At 44.3% G+C, this 23,255-nt stretch overlaps 1 protein-coding gene and 1 pseudogene across 1 annotated transcript in view; both read right to left on the bottom strand.

The window, feature by feature from the left end:
* ret (ret proto-oncogene receptor tyrosine kinase) overlaps positions 1 to 8,147 on the bottom strand; it is a 135,290-nt gene extending 127,143 nt beyond the window's left edge. Inside the window, exon 1 of the mRNA XM_041176238.1 lies at positions 8,073 to 8,147. Within this exon, the coding sequence (XP_041032172.1) occupies positions 8,073 to 8,147 (75 nt within the window). The remainder of the gene's footprint in view (positions 1 to 8,072) is intronic.
* Positions 8,148 to 10,225: 2,078 nt separating this feature from the next.
* Positions 10,226 to 23,255, bottom strand: part of LOC121270801 — a 119,704-nt pseudogene continuing 106,674 nt past the window's right edge.

Below are 23,255 nucleotides of genomic sequence, written 5' to 3'. Positions count from 1 at the left end.
TTTCTGGCCAGCACAAACATGATGGGCTGAATGGCCTCATTCTGCACCATAACTTTTCTATTGTTCTTCCTGTGGTTCTAAGGTATGATTCCATGAGGATGACTATGTCAGGCTGTTGCTGGACTAGTCTGTGAGACAGTTCTCCCAATTTTGGCACTAGCACCCAGATGTTAGTAAGGAGGACTTTGCAGGGCTCACAGGGCTGGAGCCCGGGTGCTCTGTCCGGTTTCATTCCTTTTGGACTTTTTAGCGGTTTGATACAACTGAATAGCTTGCTAGGCCATTTCAGAGGGCATTTAACATTGCTGTGTGTCTGGAGTCATATGTGGGCAGGACAGTTATAGATGGCAGATTTCCTTCCCTAAAGGGCATTAGGAAATCAGATGGGTTTTTCTGATAATCAACAATGGTTTCCAAAATGTTTCCAAAAAAAAAACCCAACAAATTGTCCGTGACTTCTTGCAGAATTTATGCGGGCTGGCTTATCTCATAGGGCTCAGTAGTGATAAATCAGAGAACGTGCTTTCTCATGAAATGTAATGGATTGCATTTATTGGCATAATCCCAATACTAGAAATTGGTTTCTTCTAATTGTTGTTTGGTAGTAAAGAACTTGTACATTGCTGAAATGAGAGACATGTTGCTGAAGCTTTTCATCTTGCACTCATCAGGATAAATGCAAGAATACCAAATTTCAGACAATTACAGCAATTTATACCACAAGAGAAAAGGATGCAAATTGGTTGGCAGTTTGAGTAGCAGAGATGGAAGGGGATGATACAATTGAAAGGAGAAAAGAATGGAATTATGAATGTTAGAATGGAAAAAAGACAAGGCAGAGAGTAGATTTCAACCTTGTGTAGAAGTAGTTAATAGCCATCAATATTTTGACAAGAATTCTTAAACACGCACGATTGTTTCCATTTGTTCTATAGCCCTGACATTTCATAAGGTTTGTAATAAAATCTGTTTGAACAGTTGCAGTGACATGTTTGAAAAGTGTGTGTGTTTGCTGATCCTATGGGCTAGTAACCACTCCCTCCAATTTAGCAGTACTGGTTGTATTTTAGCTAAATATCATATAACTGGTAACCTTTTCACCAGCCTCTTGCTCACTGTATTGATGCAATGGAAGAATGTCAACACCTTTTAAAAGGGTTCAGGACTCGGAGAAATGGATGAAGTAAAGGTTGTTTTTTATTTAATTTGGGCTCAATGATTTGAGGTATAACAACACTGGGGAATTTTCCTCTGTATCATCTGTGCCTGAATTGCAAACTTGTTATACTTTGTTACATATCAGCCATACAGCCCAATAATTAGCACCTAACGTCAACCTCCAAATGTTCCCCTATTGCAGTAGAAGATCATTCCAATGCCCAATAAAAATTATTTGTGCTCGGGAATCAGAAATACAATTCGGAAATTTGCAGAAGGGTACGTTAGTGTAGTGAAAATGTTTCTGGACTTGTATTCCAGTGGCCTGGACTAATGCTCCAAAGTCATGAGTTCAAATCTAAGGGACCTAGTAACACTGATTTACAAGTTAATAAAGTAGCAACCCTGGTTAACAGGACTTAATAAAAGCGGAGGAAAAGCACTATGGTACATTTCTAGAGGAATAGAATTGAGAAGTAGAGAAGTTATGATGTATTTGCATCGAACCTTGGTTATAATTTAACAGACTGTGGTCAATTTCCCCCAAAGTGTACAAGGAAATATGTAGAAAGAAGCAGCAATGGCCATTGAGCAGGAGAAATGTATTCATTAATAGGATGAGTGTAATCATCTGTTGGGCGGACATGTACTACTTGCATTTGACTGTATTCTGGGCATGTTAAGGTAACTAAATGGAAATTTTTTTGGAAGTAAGCATATGGTGCATCAGGACATTAGATCTTCACCAGCATCTCTCATACTTATCGAGAACAAGTATCACAAGAAAAATGTAATAAAAATATCCAGTGATGATATGTCACTGGCCAGCACTTCCAATTATTCATTTAAGTACTTGAAAACTTTGTGGCAGATTCTCCTTGCCTAGAAGTGGATTGGACATCACAACATAAAAACAGTCCCAAACCCAATAATCTGTACTGCTATTAGGCGTTGCTGATATTATTAGGGTTTTAGTGCACTCTTGTCATTTTATTTCACTAACAATTGGCATTAAATGGATCAGTCAGTCGTAAAAACACAAGAGGCTTCATGTTTTGAAGTGCTAAATATTGATCTCCCTTCATTCAAAATCCTCTTAAAAAAACTCACTTCATTGATATTAGAAACAACAGTAGTCCATTCAGCCCCTTGAGCCCATTCAGCCAGAGTTCCAGCTTTCCACTACCCTTTGTGTGAAGAAGTGCTTCCTAACATCATCCTCAAAGCACCCATCTCTAAATTTAGGGCTCTGCTCCCTTGTTCTAGACTCCTCTGGACCAGAGGAAGTGGTTTTTCTCTATTTATTCTATCAGCTACTTTCTAATCATTTTAAACACCTCAATTATATCATGTTACATTTTCCAACATCTAAACTTCACTTTTCTCAAATCTTGTCCAATTCCCTCCCCTGGGATAATCTTCCTGAGGAGTACTATAGAATGTAATTCATTGCTATAATGTTCGATTGGCTGTTTTAATTGACTTGTAATTATAAAAATAGTTTGATATTATAATGGTTGGGTGGGAACAGAGGGTAATTACCTCACATTTACTGTCAAAATCCTTAATAGTTGCAGACAGGATCATCGATTTTTCGAAGAGGTTTTGGTGTCGGGACTTAGTCTTTAGATACTGTGTGTAAATATCTCGTATTAGCACAGAGTTTGAATATCACAGTAATTTTCCAGCATGTCTCTTCACAGCACAGGATTTGCTCAGGAGTCAGAGACCGAAAGGTTACCAAGCTCATCTCATGAATGATTGGCAATCATTGCATTGATATAAAGGGTTTATATCATTGAATATTTACCATCTAATGAACATGACTGTGCTTTGGGTTGCACTTCACAACAATGCAGAGAAACTGGGGCGTTACAGATAAAAAACGCTTGTCCCTTTGGCGTTCAGTGAAATTCAATGTCACTGTAGTTTTGCTCCTGTGGTACATTGCGATATAGTGACATGACCTCAAACCACATCACTAATGCAGCCAGCTTAATTTGCGACCAGTTTTTGTTAAATGGCTTAAATTTCTATATGTATAAAAAAGCAGCTTCCCCATGAGTCTTCTGGCACAGTATTGAGCCATACAGGCCAGGAAGGAGCCAGGTTCAATCTTTATTCTACAGTGAGCTTGGGAGATGCAGTTTAGGTGCTGCATTAGCTTCAATATCCCGTAGTTAAAGAGAAAGAAAGAGCTTTCATAGAGACATCCCAAAACACTTCACAGGTAATGAAGTACTTTAAAAGTGTAGCTACTATCGTCAAGTAGGGAAACACAACAGCTAATTTGCACATAGCAAGTTCCCACAAACAGCCATTAAATAGTGATCAAATAATTTAATTTTTGCTGGCATTAGTTGAAGGATAAATGTTGGCCAGGAGAATTTCTCCATTTTTCTTCAAATAATGCTACATGATCTTTTGGGGGACGGGGGGAGAAGGGGTGAAAATCAATCAGAGAGTCACGTTCAATAATCCTGTTGTAAAAATAGCCATTTGGATATGGTGAGGGGAGGATTTCCTTTTGTCAGTAATTCTAAGATAGAAACACTTGCATTTAAATGACACCTTTCAAGACCCTCATGAATTTGTATGTTCATATGTAAATTGTATGTTCGCATGTAACTCATGACATCCCAAAGTGTTATACAGCCAGTGAAATACTTTTGAGGTGTAGTCACTGTTGTAACTCCTTTTAAATGCTTTTAAAGCCTTGCTTGCAAAAGAAATCTTGCTGCTATGTTTAAAATGTCATTAGCATCAGCTACAAGAGGAAATCGTCAAATCAGTTGAGGGCATGATGGCTCACCTATGTTGCCCTCTATGTTAAAGTTCTTGCTGTGTACCTCTTCAGATAGCAGTCAAAAAATTGAATTACATCCCGACATGAAGCAACAAAAGCCTGGGAAAACATCGTGTGATATGTAGAATGCATATCACAAAGCCCCACGATGACAATGAATTGCCAAACCTTCTCTCTCATGGCTTATGGAACATCTAAACCTTTTGTCAGTTGGTGATCTAAATAAGCAGGTGCTGAGGTTAATTCAACGCTAACAAACTGCCCTTCCCAAGGGATGGGCAATAAACACTGACATTAATGGATACACCAAAATGACTAGAGAGGACTAATATTATTGAGAATGAAGAGAGAAAACACTGGAAACACTCAGCAGGTCAGGCAGCAATTGAGTGTTTCCAGCATTTCCTGCCTTAATTTCAGATTTCTAGCATCCGCCATATTTGGTTTAAATATATTTATGGAGTTTGGATGGTATTGATGGATTTATAAAGAATATACTTACTTCAATTTTATCAAGAGAAAGCTTCAATTTCTAGAAAACCCAATGGCTAATATCCTCTTTTTCTTAGGCAGTTCCTTGGGATTGAGAATGACTTCAGTTCAATGGGTTCTAAGATGCTGACACGCGTAATGCATGACCTGCAGGCTGTGCTGCACAAGGGGCAGGTGGTGCTTGAAGGGTGGTTGGATGGGCTGTTTGGAGGTTTGTGCACTCCTTCCAATGCCTCGACAGAGGTAAAATCTGCACATTCCTAACAAAGCCTCACAGTGTGTTCGGAGGCTTCTCCACTTCGGTCGGTCAGAAGCCAAAGTCTCCCATGAGTCGGCAGGGACATTTTACCTCTTCAGGGCTGGTACGAGGACATCCCTAAAGCATTTCTACTGTTTTTTCTGGACTCTCCTGCAGTAACCAAGTCCCAAGTGGAGCAGTTGCCTCGGGTATCTGGTGCCAGGCATAGGAATGACATGTCCACATTTCAGAACTGATTGTGAGTGATTAGCACCTCGATGCTACGCTATCAATCACATCAGTCATTAAGAATCAGGGATCAGTCCTAAACCGCTGACCCCTTATCCTGAGACTATGACCTGCGGCTCTAAATCCTCCGGCCAGAGACAGTCTTTTTCTTTGGGTGATATGGAATGCTTGCAATAATTCAGTTCCTCACTCTGCTGAGTTTCTATCTGAGTGCTGTTGCTATAGGGAATTGCTAAGCAGAAGGCAAAGTCAATGCAGAGTCTCGATACACTTCCTCGAGGCCAATATAAAGAGGCATTGACAATTGCAATGTCCTTTCATCTCTGGTGCATTTGAATGAAAGAGAGATCAGAAACCAAATAATCCTTTGCTTTTGATTTGTGGAATTGGACAGTGACAGTGTCACCTCCTCCACTCCTGGTCAAACAACAAGGATGAGCATCTTCTACCTCACAGCTGTCAATGGTGCAAAAGGAAATGAGCTTGGCCATTCTTGATTTCGATCTCAGTGGACCAGTTCAAAACTGGATGAATCCAAGAATGACTGAGATGAGAATAGAAGTGAATTGAGAGGCCTCTTCACATTGATAAATTATTGCATGAATATAATATTCCAGCTCATACATAACAGGCATGAATAGCTTTGATATTATTCACCCTGCAAGCGAAAGAATCATACAATTACAATTTCCTGTGAATATTACATCAGATCTGAAGCGGATTAGCTTTGTCAGTGTTGGCAGTGTCACTTTACCTTCTGACAGAAGTGTCTCATTTAGATGAGCACTAAATCATATTAACTTGACTTTCAAATACATTGTTATTTTAATTAGCATCCAGGTATTTGCAGCTTTTTTTTCAAACTAAGGTATGTAGACTAAATATGTGTAAATAAAACCAACCTTTATGCATTTATATTGTGCCTCATTACATTTGAAAGTATTGACCATGTAATGGATTACTTGGCAAGTGGTTTGTTGTGAAGCAACCATTTTGTGCAAGATTCCACAAACACCAATGAGATAAATGGTGAGTTAATCTGCTTCTGGTGGTGTCTATGCCTTTTTTATCCCTAGACTTGACTATTCCAACCCACACCTGTCCAGCCTACCATCTTCCACTCTCCATAAACTGAAACTCATCCAAAACTCTACTGTCCACATCCTAACTCACACCAAGTCCAATTCACCCATCACCCCTATGCTCAATCACCTACATTGACTTCCAGTTGAGAAGTGTGTTGATTTTAAAATTCTCATTCTTCTTTTCAAATCTCTCCATGGCTTTGCCCCTGCCCTACCTTTGTAACCTGCTCCAGCTGTACGCTCTGTGCTTCTCCAATTCTGGTCTCTTGTGCATTGCCAATTTTGGACTCCAGTATTAGTAGCTGTGCTTTTAGCTGCTTAAGCCCTAAGCTTTGAACTCCTCTCTCTAAATCTCTACATCCTCTTTCTCCATCTAGCTCTTTGGTCATCTGCCTTAATGTCTTTTTATGTGGTTTGGCATCAAATTTTGTTTGATAACACTCCTGTGAGCATGACATGCACTGTGTGAATGCAAGATGTTGTTAATTGTTGGCTCGGACACAAGGAGAGCGCCATCCTTTTCTTCAAGCAGTTCAGTGAGGCCATAGAATAAGACACCACAGAAGGAGATCATTCGGCCCATTGTACCAATGTTGGCTCTCTGAGTGAGCTACCAGTTCATCCCATTCCCCTGCTGTTTTCCCATAGTCCCACAGATTTTTCTCCCTCAAGTATTCATCCAATTCCCTTTTGGAAGTTACTACTGAATCTACTTCCACCACTATCTCAGGCTTCTTCTAAAGTTTCTAGTGGTGCAAGAGGCATCTGTTTTCATGACCTATTTAAGCTGAAGCCAGACCTCTAGCTTGAGCGGCACCACTCCACATCAAGCATGACTGACCAGGAGCCTCTCCTACTCTTTCCCCATGCCATAGGCATGTTGGAAGGATTTATAAACTGGCCTTGGCCTTGTTATGAATGCACCTTCTGTGGCCATTGAGTCCTGAGTGGGTCTTGAACCTGGAGCTTCTGTCTCAGAGGCAGAGACATGACTCACTGCACCACAAGACCCCTGTCATGAAGCTATTAATGTATTTAATATTTTGGAAAATATTTTTCTTTTAAAATAGAGGTTTAGTCTGTGGGTGTGTCTTAATTGGAATAAAGCCAGCTAGTCTGGGTGCTTTGATGGGTTCTAGTTTTGAAATGAAAGAGATATAGCGTGTATTTGCATTTTTTGAATAGAGCATTCAAGAAGTGGGGTGAAAACTTGACACCTTTCTAGCAACTACCAAGCAATATGTTTATATTACTATTAAAATTGGGACTATGAAAAGGGTTTCATTGTTAAAATGTGAAGTTCAAAGAGGCTGTTAATGCATTGAGAATTCATGGGGCTGGTAGGTATAACTTCAGTAGTGTTTGGGTGTACAGAGCAGAGGCAATGTAAAATCAAAAGGCAGCTGCAAGCCTCTAATTGGCTCCACAGTGAAAAGAACCTCATTTTGAATTTGTAAGGTGAAGATGCTTTGCCTGATGTTTGGTTAAGTCTATGGGTTGTTTTTGCCTTAATGGAGATTAGTTTGGGAATTTGTTAAAAGTTATGATAGTAGTAATTTGTAAACATTTGTATATATATTTTTAACCTGTGTAAATTAAATAAGTGTTTCAATTAGCTTAATGTAAGACCTCAAGAACTGATGGTCTGATTCCTGAATTTAGAGTCGCATCTCAAACATAACACTTAAAATTATAGGTTATGACAGTTGTTTAAAGTTTCCCTCTAGGATTTTTAAATAACTCCGCTTTACCAACTGCATCAGTCATAACAACCTCCCTTACAGGCAGCACATTCCAAATCATAGCTACTCGTTGCATCAAATAAATTCTGCCCATCACCGCCAACTTCTTTGACCAATTATTTTAAATGTGTTCTTCTGCCTGTGGAAAAAGTATTTCCATATACACTCTATCAAAAGCCCTCATAATTTGAACTCCTCCATTAAATTTCCCCTTAGCTTTCTTGGTGTCGGGGTATCTTATAAGATGTAAATATGCATATACAGTATATATCAAAGATATCTATAGGGTCTTCAGCACCTACCTGAATTAGCACCAGTGCATTAAGTCCACCTGAGGTCTCAATTCCATTGCAAAGGGCTCTTTTCACATCCTGCATTTGCGATACATACCAAACAGTATTTTGCAACTGATGGCGACTACAATTTTCAAAAGAAGTAGTAACAGACAGATCTGCAACTCTCTTTTGCTGTGTCTAGCATTGCTAGTTGAGCTACTCCTTATACAGAAGAAAGGTAGCGATAGGCAGTCTAAAAGAAAACAGGTTCATCTTTATTGCTCAGGCAACTGGTCTCTCTGCTGACATAACTTTACTATTACAGTTAAGGGGCACTTGGAAAGCTACTTTTATTGATGTGATCTGGATCAAATTGGGAGCATTATCAAGATTCACTAGTTTGGTGCCAAAGTACTTCTGAAGAAAGACTTGAAACATTGGGATTTTCACACTCGGACTGAGAGTTATTCCAGGCGTGAAGGGAGGAGGTGCCTCAGTGAGGTTTTCAAACTTAATGGAAGGTAATGAGAGAAGCAAACGCTGAAATATCAGACGGGATTTTCCATTTCCAACAGCGGCAGGTGTAATGGCAGGTGAGGGGCGGGGGGAAACAACGCAGCGTGAGCTGAAAAATGAGTTTCCCGAAACCACAGCGGGAACGTCCATCATGGTGGTCGCCATTCCCGCCAGAGGCCGGCGTGAAGCCGTTATGCATCCCGTTAACGGGACACAGATGAAGCCCCAGGTCCTCCCACCGCCGGGATTGTCCGGTCCTGCCGAAAGTCAATGGGCTTTTGGCTGGCCAGCTGCATCCCTGCAGTGGGTCCTGCCATGGTGGAGTCTGAAAATCCCAGTCATTGTTTCTACAGGTAAGCAAAGAGATGATATGGGGGGACACAGACTAAGGATTGTGACCAGAAGATTTTAAGGGCAAGATTAAAGAAACAGGGCAAAGTTATAATAGATGCTGCCATTTTGAGGCAGTTTTTTCAGCTGTTGGAAAAACCTGAAATAAAAAACCCATTCCAATTGGCATGATTCTAACATAAAAGAACCTTCCAGAATTTGACACAAAATTGATAATCCAGATTTTTTTTTTGTTATTCCTTTGCAGGATGCAAGCATCCTTAATATAACTGAGTGGCATGCGTGGCCATTTTTAAAAATGTATTCTTTCATGGGATGTGGGGTCACTGGCTAGGCCAGCATTTGTCGCCCATCCCTAATTGCCCTTGAGAAGGTGGTGGTGAGCTGCCTTCTTGAACCGCTGCAGTCCCTGTGGTGTAGGTACATCCATAGTGCTATTCCAAAGGATTTTGACCCAGCGACAATGAAGGAACAATGATATAGTTTCAAGTCAGGATGTCTGTGGCTTGGAGGGGAGCTTGCAGGTAGTGATGTTCCCATGCATTTGCTGCCTTTGTCCTTCAGGTGATAGAGGTTGTGGGTTTGAATGATTCTGTCAATAGACCCTTGATGAGTTGGTGCAGTGCATTTTGTAAATGGTACACATTGATGCCACTGTGCATCTGTGGTGGAGGGAGCGAATGTTTAAGGTGGTGGATGGGGTGCCGATCAAGTGAGCTGCTTTGTCCTGGATGGTGTCAAGCTTCTTGAGTGTTGTTGGAGCTGTACTCATCCAGGCAAATGGAAGGTATTCCATCATACTCCTGACTCCTGATTTCATAGGGCAGTTAAGAGTCAACCACATTACTGTGGGTCTGGAGTCACATGTAGGCCAGACCAGGTAAGGACGGCAGATTTCCTTTCCTGAAGGGCATTAATGAACCAGATGGGTTTTTGCAATAATCCAATAGCTTCATGATCACTGTTACTGAGAATAGCTTTTTGTTCCAGGTCATTATTAATTAATTGAATTCTAAATTCCACAAGCTGCCATGGAGGGATTTGGACTTGTGTCACTCGGAACATTAGTCTAAGCTTCCGCATTATTAGTTCAATAACATTGCCAATATCCTAGCTGTTCCCAACTAGTCTGGAAATGTCCTGATGATGTAGCAAGATTTTCTAGTTCATGGTTACAGTTATTGCATTGGATAATCCACAGGAAGCTTTACCTTGTACCTGGATCAGACATTAGAGAGTTTGCTAACAAAACAATAAAGGGCACTTCAAAGTAAATTGATATTTTTGATTGAGTAATTTGGTGAGGCAGGAAATAAGTTACAAGAGAAAGCAAGTTTTTTTTAATTTGATTTGATACTAAAAGTGGAAAAATAGGCTACTTCTAATTGTCAACAGTCATCAGTATTAGAAACACAAAAATCCCTTCCCCAATAAATGATTTCTTGGTCTTTATTACAGCTACTTGGTTTACAGTTTTCATAGAGAAAGGTATTTGCATATTGGTGACCCATTAAAACACTGGATAAGATTCCAGAGGCCAGCATGATAAGAAGAAATATGCTTTATTCAGTTAGCTAGATCAGTGGCCTGATTATAACTCACACAGCCTGTGTGGATGGGCAGAGATTCCTGAGGGAACTTTCTGTACAGATTGTACTGAAGGCAAAGGATAGGAGTAAGGATCGCTCATGTTTGAGAAAGGAAAGAGAAGGAAATGCACAAAATAATGCAATGGTTTTACTTTAATTACATCCTCCAATGCACTTTCCATTTATTCAGGTGAAAATTAGATTTTTAAGAAGAATTTCTTTCTGTACAACATGCGATGAACACCCAGACCGTTGTTCCCACTAGATCCTGGAGGAGGCGCTCAGCATGTGTATTCTTGTGTTTCATTTCCTAGCTGATTGGGAAGTACCAGCCCAGTACAGAGTGTCCAACATACACAAATATTGAATTCATTCCTGTTCAATAACAGAGAACAATAAGAATTAGGATTGGTCTTCAATTCCCTCCACAGCCTCACTCAGTCATCTTTGGTCACTACGCACATTCAACTGCTCCCCTGGTCTCCCTGCTCTACCACTGCTGGCTAATTTTCATTAACCATACTCCTGCCACCTGGAATTCTCTTCCCAAACTATTTTTCCTATCTGCCTTTAAAAGCCTCCTGAAAGAAAAACACATTCTCTTTGACCATTCCTTTAGTCATCCCCTCCCACCTTTCCCTTTCTCTTCCTTAAATTTTTCTTTACTTTAGCAGCTGCCATTCCTTGTTCAGTGCCTGATTTTGGTGAAGGGAGAGAGAGACAGAAGTGGGGGGGAGATTTCTCAGCTCCCTGCCCCAAGATTCTAGCTGCATCTCCTTCAGCCACCAGGGCAAGAGGAACAATCCAATAAATATTGTTCTTTGAAAGTTCAGGCTGTTCATGTTGCCTTACCATGTGTGTCCACTTCCACCCACGCAGGGGCCTGCCCTCTTGACCACACCATATAGTGTCTCAACTCAGCTGCAGAAGTGCAAACTCCCAGCAAACTAAGGTTCCTCAGGTTCGCGGGTGGATTATGCCAGATTCCACTGGAGTTACAGCAGGAATCCTGTGAACCCCAGAATAAATACTGGCCTACTTGATGAAATTGCACTACTCTGCCATTTTATTACAAAATATTCTAGTTACTAACCATTTGCAGCACAGAAACAGGCCATCTGACCCAACTGGTCCATGCTGGTGTTCATGCTGCACACAAGCCTCACGTTTCTCATTTAACCCCATGAGCATATCCTTCATAATCCCATTATGTGATTATCTAGCTGCGCCTTGACTTAGTCAATGCTATTGGCCTCAAACACTCTATCTGGTAATAGGTTTCACGTTCTAAATGCCACTGGGGTAAAGAACTATCTCTTGAATTCCCTATTGCATTTATTAGTGACCATCTTATAGCTGCATATACTAATGGAGAAATTACTGGGACTTCAAGTTGGCAAATCCGCTGGACCTCATGACATGCGTCCTAAGATTTTCAAAGATGTAGCTACAGAAAGAGTAAAATTGGCTTTAATCTTCCAGAATTCCCTAGATTCTAGTACAATCCCCATGCATTGGAAAGTATCAAATGTAAGACCTATAGCCATGAAAGGAGGGAGAGAGAAAACAGGGAACTGTAGGCCAGTTATCCTGATATCAATAGTAGGGTAAATGCTGGAATCGATTATATTTATGGCCTCTAGTTCTGGTCTCACCCACAGTCAAAGGCCTAGCAAAATACTTCTGAAATGATGTCATTGTCTCAGCCTCACTTCTATTCCATGTTCTAATGACCTTCTGTGTGAAAATATTTCTTCTCACTTCCCCTTTTACAGATGAACCCCGAGTAGGGAGTAAACTTAGAACAGGGCAAGATATCAGGAAAGGCCTTCAGTTTATCAGTGAGATTTTGATTACTTTATACAAGATTTTGGCCAGATCCTAGGCTGAGAAAGTCCTTGGAGTTGCTCCTGTACCATTGTTGTTAGTTTGCCAGAAGTGTTGGTTCCTGAATCAAATGCAGCAAGTGATGGGAGTGGAGCAGGAGCAGTTCCAAAGAATTCATAGCCTAGAACCATCGAAGGCTGGGTACAAAGGGTTGCCATTTGGCACACTGTCCTTGTGCCAGAACGAGATGCTATATCAAAGATATCTAATCTAATATCACTACTCTTATCTTTCCCTGTTCCCTTTAATAACTTTGCTCTTCGGGTTTTCATTTGATTTCTTTGTAAATGGCACAATTGAATCGGCTTTAAAAACCGTTTGTTCCAATAAGCCCATGTGTGGAAAAAATATCCTTCCCGAATCCCCCATTATATTTCTGGTACCAATCTGAATTTTTGCACCCTGATTATTGGAAATACATTTTCACTACTTATTCTCTTAGAAACCTTCCTAATTTTAAACACTTCTTTTCAAAGTTAATTAACTCTTCAATATGTCAATAAACTGATTCCTACAAATGTGCCTCATTGCCCTGTTCAAGTTGAACAGGAACATGAAATGCAGAGCTTAAAACTTCCTGAACAATCCATACCTTTACACCAATAAATAACACTCAATGATATCAGTGCTATAGCAGCCACATAGACTTCACTATAAAGAGGCGCTGGGCCAGCACACTTCAAATGATGCATTTCCTAATTGCATTAGACAGACAGAAAATAGCTGCTACAGAATCATTCCCTTTCCTCATTAAACCTTCCACATTCCATCTGTTATCATTTAAACCAACTATAACTGGTTCCCTATCAGATCCTGGAGTGCGCTTTTTTTAAAGACGTTGGTAAGAAATACTGCTGAGCAGAGGAGCTACAACTTTCAGTGCATTACACGCCTTTACTTGCATTATTTTACTGACTTCTTTCCTCACTATTTCTTGTTCTGTGCATCATGGTTTCATGCGGCCTCAGGGCAAGGTTCCAATCTTCACTGTGGCACCACAAGAGCCCAAAGGAAGAAGGTGGAGGTGGAGAAGCAGTGGGCAAAATTGGACAAAGAGCCACCACAATGGTTCATACTTGAATGTCTCTGATAGCCGACTGCATGATAATATTAGTGGAAAATTTGGAACCAAATCATGAGCCTTCCTTCTAAGAGCTGGAGCCTTCAGCTATCACAGCCCTATTTGCTAGAACTCTCTTGCTGAATTACTCAACCTTGATTCATCTCTTCATATTTTTGAAAGTATCCTCAAGCCTATGGGCTGCACCTTCCAGTCAGCAAGCGGGGGGTGGGGCCCACTCACCGACGCGTAAAATAATGATGTGGGGTGATGTCGGGCAGGCGTCCCAACATCACCCTGTGTCATTTTCATTTTCAGGTCGGCAGGTGCAGAGCCGAACCGGCTGCATTCCCGCCAACCTGTCAATGGCCACTGAAGGCCATTAATAAAGTATTTAAAGTGATCAATGGACCAGCCCGATCAAACCTTAAGGTTGGCAGACAGGCCGGGAGCCCTGGCGGGCTTCAGGAAAAACATGAAACCTCATCCAGGGGTGGGAAGAGGCTTCATGAGGGTATTCAAATTTGTCTGAAATATATAAATAAAAGAAATTGTCATGTCCCAGCTCATGTGACAGCAGCACATGAGGGGACATGTCAGTATTGTTTTCTCTGATCTTTATTTGATCTTTCAAACCTGAGTCGATCTCCCTGAGACAGCACTTTGCTTCGGGGAGATCTGTGCACTCTTTCACACGCATGGGCGAAGGAGCCCACTCCTGGCTCAGGGAATCCACCCCCCTCCAGCCCGCACAGGGAGTGCATAGCGCTTCCTGGTGGACATCACGCTGGGCGGACTTTAATTGGCCTGCCCACGTAAAACAGTGACGCACCCCCAACTGGGGTCGCCAATCGGGAACCTGACTGCTCGCGCTCGCTCCCACACAACCACCCCCCCGACAGGGGGACGATCCTGCCCTATTCTTTGACCTTGTCTTCAGCTCCCTACATACGTCCAAACTTTGAAATTTCTCCCCATCGCTATCCAATGTCACATCTCCAATTATTCTGTCGCCCTTGTAGACACTTGAGAAGTTGAGGGATCCTATCTTGTAGAAGAATTCAATCCAACAATACAATATCCATTGAGCCCCTTATCACATTCAGCACAAACCCACAATATTAAATGCCACTGCCCCATCAAAAAGACAAGATCCCCCTTATTCAAAAATACACTAAAGAGGAAATTTTTGCATGCACGACATAGCGTCACCCATTGAGAGGAAATATCGGGTAATCACAGGCATGTGGCCTGGATGGAGAATCACATGGAGAGCAGCCAAGGTTTCTGGATTAGGTGCATCCAGTGGGGAGACTCCACAAGGGAGCAGCATCCGGAAAATCAGCCCTTAATTGTCCAACAAGGGATTACAGGCTGCAATCAAGTTTCAGGACTCAAATGACAGGCAAGTCAATCAACATTTGCTCCCTGGTTTTCTGCCAATTGAACCCCTCAATTGGATTATTGGTTTATAATTCACTACCAGCCATTCAAAATTCTGTGAATATTCCAGAAGCAGAAATCATTTCAATACTCATTAATGTTAATAGGCTAGAAATTACTGTTGGCAATAATAACAATTATCTCTCAATATATTCATATAATATTTCTCTAATTTCTATTTCGACAGTGGCATTAATTAGCCTGCCTTTATCACTATCATCACCACCAACAACCTCTAACCTACTGATACCAGTGGGCAGTTAGAAATGTGTAGTTTAACTGAGCAAGGCAGAAGACAGCATGCAACCTGAACTATGTTTGCGCAGTATGAGGTAAGCAGGACACTAACGGCACTGTAGGTTTGTGATGGGTGCAGCTAACCTGGGCCTTCTCCTATTCATTCTGTCAGTGGTTGTGATGAATGCTTCAGTGTGTTTTACTGTGTGATACAGAAATAATGCAGCATTGCTCGTGAAATTTGACGGCTGCCTTCAGTTAACCTGTGGATATATCCCAAGTTTTATTGAAACATCATTGACCTGAAACGTTAACTGTTTCTCTCTTCACAAATGCTGCCTGACCTGCTGAGGATTTTCTAGCATTTCACTTTTGATTTATTACAGATTTCTGAGCATCCGCAGTATTTTGGCTTTCAAATTATCCCGAGCCCTTTGTGATGAGAATGGATAAAATATCTAAAGATATCACTTTGTTCTAAGTCGCTTGAAGCAAAATGCAATTGTGAATGATGTTCAAGGTTCTTACTGCTTGGACCTTGAGGTTTAGGATGTAGTGTACATGGAGTTGGCTCCTGTTGCTTACCTTGAAAGATAAATGGCTCTCCACCCCACCACTCCTTTACGTCTATAATGTAATACATCAAGCTCAGCAGGATGAAAGAGAAGCAGCCTGTTGTAATGATGAAGGACAGGTACCTAAAAAGCACAATCATGAGATAGAATCTGTTACAGCTCAGAAGGTGGCCATTCACCCTATCGTGAATGTGCCAGCTCTCTGTGAGAGCGGCTCAGCTATTCCCACTCCCATTGACCCCGCAAATCCTTTCTCCTCATATAATTATCCAATTCCCTTTTGGAAGCCATAAGTGAATATTTCTCCACTGTACTCTCAGGCTGTGCATTTCAGATCCTAACCACTCGCTGTGTAAAAAAGCTTTTTCTCATGACCCCTCAGGTTCTTTTGCCAATCACTTTAAATCATTGTCCTTTGGCTTTTGGCCTTTATGAAAATGGGAAAATTTCTCCCTATCTATTCTGTCTAGACCCCTCACGATCTTGAACACCTCTGTCAAATCTCATCTCAAGCTTCCCTTCCCTAAGGAGAACAACTTCCAACTTGGCCAATCTATCCAGGTAACTGAATAGATTGAAAAATCACCAATGACATTAATAAACAAACCTGCACAAAAAGCAGAATTCTGAAGCAACATCAATTCAAAAGGGTGATGTTGTTATCCAGAGGTTCCTGGAGAGAATAGTGTTCACGGGGAGCATATTAAAATCAACAAATAGGACAAAAACATTGGGCTTGCACCCATGATCACCCAAGATCCACTCCCCACTGGAAGCACCAGATCATGGAATTGTAGCTTTAAATGTGGAAAAAATGTAGATTTTATGTAGCATTTCATCCCATCTCTCTGAAACACTGCAAAATGCTTTGCAAATGTTGAAATACATTGAAGTGCAGTGACTTGTGATGGCAGATGTGACCCACAAACAAGCAATAGGACGAATGCTTAGTTTATCTATTGCTTGAGTGCAAAATACAGGACAGGACACTGCAAGAACTCTCTGTTTTGCTTTGAATTGTGCCATGGGATCTTTTATACCTGGATGCCTTAGTTTAACATCCCATCGCAAACACAACATTGTTATGTTTTTGGCTTTCATCAAATATTTCACTCATACTAGATACCAAGGACCAGTCCTGCTAAGTGCTAAGGATAATTGCTATAAAAACATAAGAAATAGGATCAGGAATAGACTATACAGCCCCTTGAGCCTGGTCTGCCATTCATAATTTAGCCCTCGCTCCCTATGGATAAAATTATGACCTATATACACAAAATCTGGGTTGAACAGCAACTTATATTTAATTACTACAGAGAATTTACAGCACAGAAACTGGCCTTTTGCCCCTACGCTGGTGTCTATGCTCCACATGGGTCTATTCCCATCCTCCATCTCACCCAATCAATAAATTCCCTTAAATGCTGTTCGCCTCATCTATTCCCTGTGATAGCGGGTTCCACGCACTCACCATTCTTGGTTCCTTTATGCTGACGTTTCTGTTGAATTCCTTATTGGATTTATTAGGGACTGTCTTATATTTATGGCCCCTAGTTTTGGACACCCCACAAGTGGAAACATCTAACATTTCAAACCCTTTCATAACTCCAAAGACCTTTATTACTAGACCATTACTAGATATGTAATGAGCCCTCTCAGGAGCTCTTAGACCTGATGGAACGATAAATATTGTTCCAGACTGTGTTTCAGACTATAAATTATGTGACAGGTTTGTTAAAAGTGAAAGATAAATAGTTGCAAGAGGCAATACAACAGCTTTCATATTGTTACTAACGTGCTTTACTAACATTACAAAACAACATAATATTTGACACGTCACAAAACTGTACTGAAAATTCTAAGCCTGGGCTAACAGCTACAGTATAACTTGGGGATCTGTAATGACTGAGAGATCACAACTGCATGGAACGGTGATACAGAAAGGAGCTGGGGTCTGGGGAAAGCACGGACCTGCCTTTGGGATTATAACCCTGGCTGCCACATAAAATCTCGTGGAAGAAGAGAACGATCAACAGATACCTGTCATATCGCTATCCAGAAGGAAAGGTTAACAGTAGCCAAGGCTTTGATCAGCATTGATAGCTTTGCAATCTAAACACCAACGCATTAAGGTCACCTCGACTTTTTCAGACTCAATTGATCGTACACAGAACAAAGGAAGTAACCAAGATTGTAACAGACATATTAACATAAGAATGTCTTATTACAGCTGGTTGCTGACTTTCCAGGCAATGCTTTAATATCGAGCCAGACTAGCAGTTGCAGGCAGATGCATTTAAAGTGACCAGCCACCTCTCAAGTATCAGATATTAAAAATTTGGTGGCTTTCTTATGACTTAAAATATGACACAACCCTCTGCTCCTGCGTGAGCTCACGTCTTTGAATTGGACTTGAAGCTGTGCTACCCAACCCATGAGAGAGAACAAGTCATGCTGAAATCAATGGGCTGAATTTTCAGGTTGGCGGTGGGGGGGGCAGAGCGGGAGTGAGCGTGGCCCCGATTAGCTCCGCCCGCCATTTTATGCCATTTGCCAATTAAGGCCCGCCCAGCGTAATGCGCAACTCCCGAGGGTAGTGGGAGTGGACGGGCAGGGGCAGGAGTGCACTGTCCACCAGGTCCAACGGCCACCCAGTGGCCTGTTTATCTAAAACACTAGCAGCCTTTGCAACGCTGTTCACAATAGCAAGCGGAAGGGCTCACCAGAGGGCTTCTGGTGAGCAGGCCAGGCTGGAGGGTGGGGCAGCAGGACAGGCCAGGCTGGAGGATGGGGCAGCAGGACAGGCCAGGCTGGAGGATGGGGCAGCAGGACAGGCCAGGCTGGAGGGTAGGGCAGGGGGACAGGCCAGGCTGGAGGGTAGGGCAGGGGGACAGGCCAGGCTGGAGGGTAGGGCAGGGGGACAGGCCAGGCTGGAGGGTAGGGCAGGGGGACAGGCCAGGCTGGAGGGTAGGGCAGGGGGACAGGCCAGGCTGGAGGGTAGGGCTGTGTGACAGGCCAGGCCAGTGTGCCCCTCGTTTTTCCAATGAGTGCCTTCTTGCCCTCCTTGAGGAGTTGGCAGCACGGCAGGAGGTGCTGATGCCCCAGGATGGGGGGAGAGGCCCCCCCCACATGACGAAACATGCCTGGGAGGAGGTGGTGAGCTCCCACGACATGGTACGGTGCACCTGGATCCAGTGTCGCAAGCACTTCAATGACTTGTTGTGCTCTGGTAGGGTGAGGACCATGTTAGCATTGGTCATGTAACCCAGCAGGTCGGCTTACTCCCTGGTGACCCCCCACCACCTAATCTGAGTGTAGGGACTGCATTGAATCATTGAAGGTATGTGTCCTTTGCTGGGAGGGCCAGCAAATATTGCCCATGCTGAGGTCAGCCTGAGAGGGTGGTGAAGAGATGGGTTTTGCACCCTCTGCCAGTGACTGGGGAGATGCCAGCTGTGGAACTGGCCACTCGCTCCCAGGTGGGGCCAGCACAGGCTCCACGGGCCAGAGGACGACCACCAAGGTCATCGAGGCCTTACACTGAGTCCCACATGACTGGTTTGGTGGCAACCTGGAGGAGCTGCACCTAGGTGCTGTGTTTGAACTCCAGGACATGTCCAAGTCAGGGCGATGACATGCTGGGAGGGGAGCTTCAAGGTGACGTGGCAACAAACCAGCTCCTGCCCTCTGTGCTCCACGTGCTTGTGCCTCCTTACTATGGAAGGATATACCGTGTGGTACCTAATGTGATGTAGGCAGCATGTGGCCAAGCGTGGGGTGGGGGGCTGGGGAACAGGCCGAGTATCTTTGTGTGAGTGTTCGGCAGCAGCGGGGTGAAGAGGCTCTGGAGCCCCAATAGGTCCCCCTCTGGTTGGGGTGGGCCGTGTGCGAGGAGACAGTCCATGTACAATTTGCAGAAATCAATGCTCATCTCTCATTTTCAGGAGGAGAATGCTCATAACACGGCAGAGGGTGTGAGGGCTGGTGGATGCCAGGTGCAGTTAGCCATTCTCAGCCGGTTTGAGCAGGAGACCCTGGATTTGGAGAGGCGCCATGTGCCTAGGTCCACTGGTGTCGATGAGGCTGGGGTGCCATGGCCAGGTATTTATGCCCAGCAGTGAGGTCAGCATTGTTCTCCCAACAGCCATGACAGTGCTGAACGTTAAGTGATTTAATTTTGCAACATGGCTTGACCATTGCTTATGGAAGGATGAGCGCATAATGATCCAGGGGACAGGGATGCACATTGACATTGTCTCCACATTAACTGATCCAATGTCCTTGTTCTTCCTTTCAGCATCAGTAGAGCAGGGTCAGGAGGAGGAGAAGCAGAGGCTCCCTCTCACACCTGAGGGCTCTGAAGTCACGGACTCACCAGCATCACACCATCTCTGTCAGGCAGGCACCAGTGCAGATACTAGCAGCTCGGTGGGAATTCGAACATTGGCTAGTGTCCTGGGGCACAGCAGTGAAGGCACTTCACAGTCACTGGAGGAGCTGGCCGAGATGGAGAGTGCCCATGGTGCCAGCAGTCGGAGGACTGCAGGGGACCAGGCACGTGCTCAGTCGGTGCCTGATGATGTGCCTCTGGAGTCATCCGTGACACAGAAGTCGTGGGAAATGCGGCCGGGTGTGTGGGAGCATCTGGGGGAGATACATGAGGCTATGCTTGGCTTGGTGTCCGTGGTGGAGGAGTCTACGCAGACTATCGCCGAAGCTATGAGCCACATGTCCGAGCACCATGCGTCCTCCTCCATGGAAAGAGTGGCGACTCTCATGGAGAGGCTATTGCTGGAGGCCTGTCAGGGCTTCCTGGGGATGCACACTGACCAGCAAGCCCTCACATCGGCATTGACCTCAGCTGGTCATTGCCAGTGTGGGAGATGGTCTGGGCATCAACTTTCCAGCTCGGTGCCCATCCATCCACGGTGAGCAGGGAGGTCCGAAGTGACCTCACGTTGGCGCAGCAGCCGCCTGGCGTCTCTGCGAGCTCCTCTCAGGGCGCTCCGGATGAGGGCAGCAGCTCCTCCGCCCCTCTCCCAGTAACCGTTGCATCAGGTGAGGCTGCGACAACTGGAAAGGTGCCAGCTCTGGAACTGGCCACTCGCTCCCAGACGGGGCCAGCACAGGCTCCACGGGCCAGAGGACGACTGCCAAGGTCATCGAGGCCAACAGGACAGCAGAGTCAGCAGCTGGCTCAGATACCACTCCCAGCGAGGAGGCAGCACCAAGACGGAGCACCCAGAAATGGAAACATAAGGCACCTTAGGCACAAACGGGTTTATCACTGGTGCTTTTGTGTTGGCCCAAGATGAGGTCCTTATGATTTGTTTTGATTTGTAACACTATTGTCTTTTTTTTGGAATAAGTTGGTTTGCTTGACATATTAAATTGAGATATGTCACCATGGCTGAGGGTGCCTCTTTTCTTCTGCAAGTGTATGGTTTCTAAACTGTAACGAGTGCTTTGTTGAACATTCAGCTTTAGTAACAAGGCCCTTAGTGACTGTTCCTAACCTGGCCGATTTTGCGCTTAAATGTCAAGTATGGAGCCTACAACCCAGGCTTGTCCTGGTGGTCCATCTGTGGTGTGCTAGCTGAAGGTTCATTGGATTAAAGTCTCCCAGGTGTCCCTGCCTCCCTGCAGTATGCCCGGGTCAATGTCTACCCCCTCAGCATTTCCCTGTGTGTGCTCATCCTCGGACTCACTGCTGGACTCATTGTGTGCAGCCGCAGCCACTGCATCGACATCTTCATCATCCACTGTGTCCCCCCTTTCCAGCACAAGATTGTGGAGAGCGCAGCATGTGACCACTATCACCGAGACACGATCTGGGGGGTACTGGAGTGCGTCCCCTGAGCGGTCCAGGCATCGGAAGCACATCTTGAGAAGACCAATGGCTCTCACCACAGCCCTTGTGGAGCCGTGGCTCCTATTGTACCGCTGCTCAGCTTCTGTTCTTGGATGGCGAAGAGACGTCATGAGCCACCTTCTGAGGGGATAGCCCTTGTCACCCAGCAGCCATCCATCCAGCCGGGCTGGAGCACTGAAGACCCCCGGCACCTGGGAGTTTCTGAGGATGTAGGCGTCGTGGGAGCTGCCTGGGTACCTTGCACAGACTTGTAGAATCAGCATCCTGTGGTCACACACTATCTGCACGTTCATGGAGTGGAAGCCCTTCCTGTTGACGAAGGCACCGGGCTCACCTGCTGGCGTCTTGATGGCCACATGTGTACAGTCTATAGCACCCTGGACACAGGGGAAGCCAGCAATGGCCACGAAGCCTCTGGCTCACTGTGTCTGGCTGGCCTGGTCCCAGTGGTAGTGGATGAAGGTCAATGCCCGTCTGAACAGAGCGTCTGTGACCTGCTTGACACAAGTGTGGACAGCTGATTGGGAGACACCACAAAGATCACCCACTGAGCCCTGGAAGGAGCCAGAGGCAACTGTGACCTTCAGAGCCACTGGCATGGGGTGTCCACCCACACAGTTAGGGGAGATCTCAGGCCCAATCATCTGACAGATATAGTTGACTGTCTCCCTTGAGAGACGAAGCCTCCTTCGGCATTGCACCTCAGACATATTGAGGTAGCTGCTTCACCGCCTGTAAACTCTGGCAGCAGGATAGTGGCATCTTCTGCAGCCCCTTCCGCCTTAGACTACCTCTTGTGCCTGTGCCTGTCCTCCCAAAGGTGGCTCCCCTGGAGGCTGAATGTACACTCCTGGCCTCCTCCTCCTTCTAGCCCTCCCTTCCTCCTCAGAGGAGGTGCCTCCAGTGGACAGTTCAGCTCCCATTCCCAGGCTAAGGGAAGGCTTCCTGGATCCTGCAGGCCCAGAAAAGATTCCTCACTGCAGAGCGCTGACCTGATGGTTAAGAGTCCAGAAAAAGCAGCTGGGAGGTGTTTTGAAGCCCTGCAGATCACACAGGCAAGTTTCAAAAACTTTCATCAATAAATACACACTCGCGACCCCACTGAGCCCTCTTATCCCGTCCGTTGGTGAGGTTTATACAAATGTGTCCTACCCGCCTGCCCTTTGTGCCCGTGCGCTGACCCAAAGATTGGACGGGCACCAAAAAATCGGCGTCGATTGGTGAGTCAAGGGCCTTAAGTGGCCTGTTAGTTAATGGCGGACACCATCACGCACCTGCCCAGAGAAATATTGTGAAGGCGCCCAGTGACCTCAGGACGCTCGCCTGATGTCACCAGGCGTCATTTTACATGCGGACGTGTGGGGCCCGCCCACTTACACCAACAGGAAAATTCCGCCCAATTCCTTTAATGTCCTTCATTAACATAAAAAATATCAGCAGTTCTTAATAAAATAGTCAGTGTGATCACTTTTGTTCTGGTCAGGAGGATAGGGAAGTTCTCCTTCGATTCCCTGGGAACCTGAGATCAGCTCTGTGCACCTTAGCTTCCCTGCACATTTAAGTGTATTAATTGTCATTGTCTATTCCTCCAATCATAAACTGACCACTAATGAAAGCCGACATTGAAAGGAAATACATCACTGCCTCTTGCTGCCTGTGTTTTTCAGAAGGCAGATAATC

This window comes from Carcharodon carcharias, chromosome 28, assembly GCF_017639515.1.
Source record: "Carcharodon carcharias isolate sCarCar2 chromosome 28, sCarCar2.pri, whole genome shotgun sequence".
NCBI lineage: Eukaryota > Metazoa > Chordata > Chondrichthyes > Lamniformes > Lamnidae > Carcharodon > Carcharodon carcharias.
This window is presented reverse-complemented; position numbering and strand designations above follow the sequence as displayed.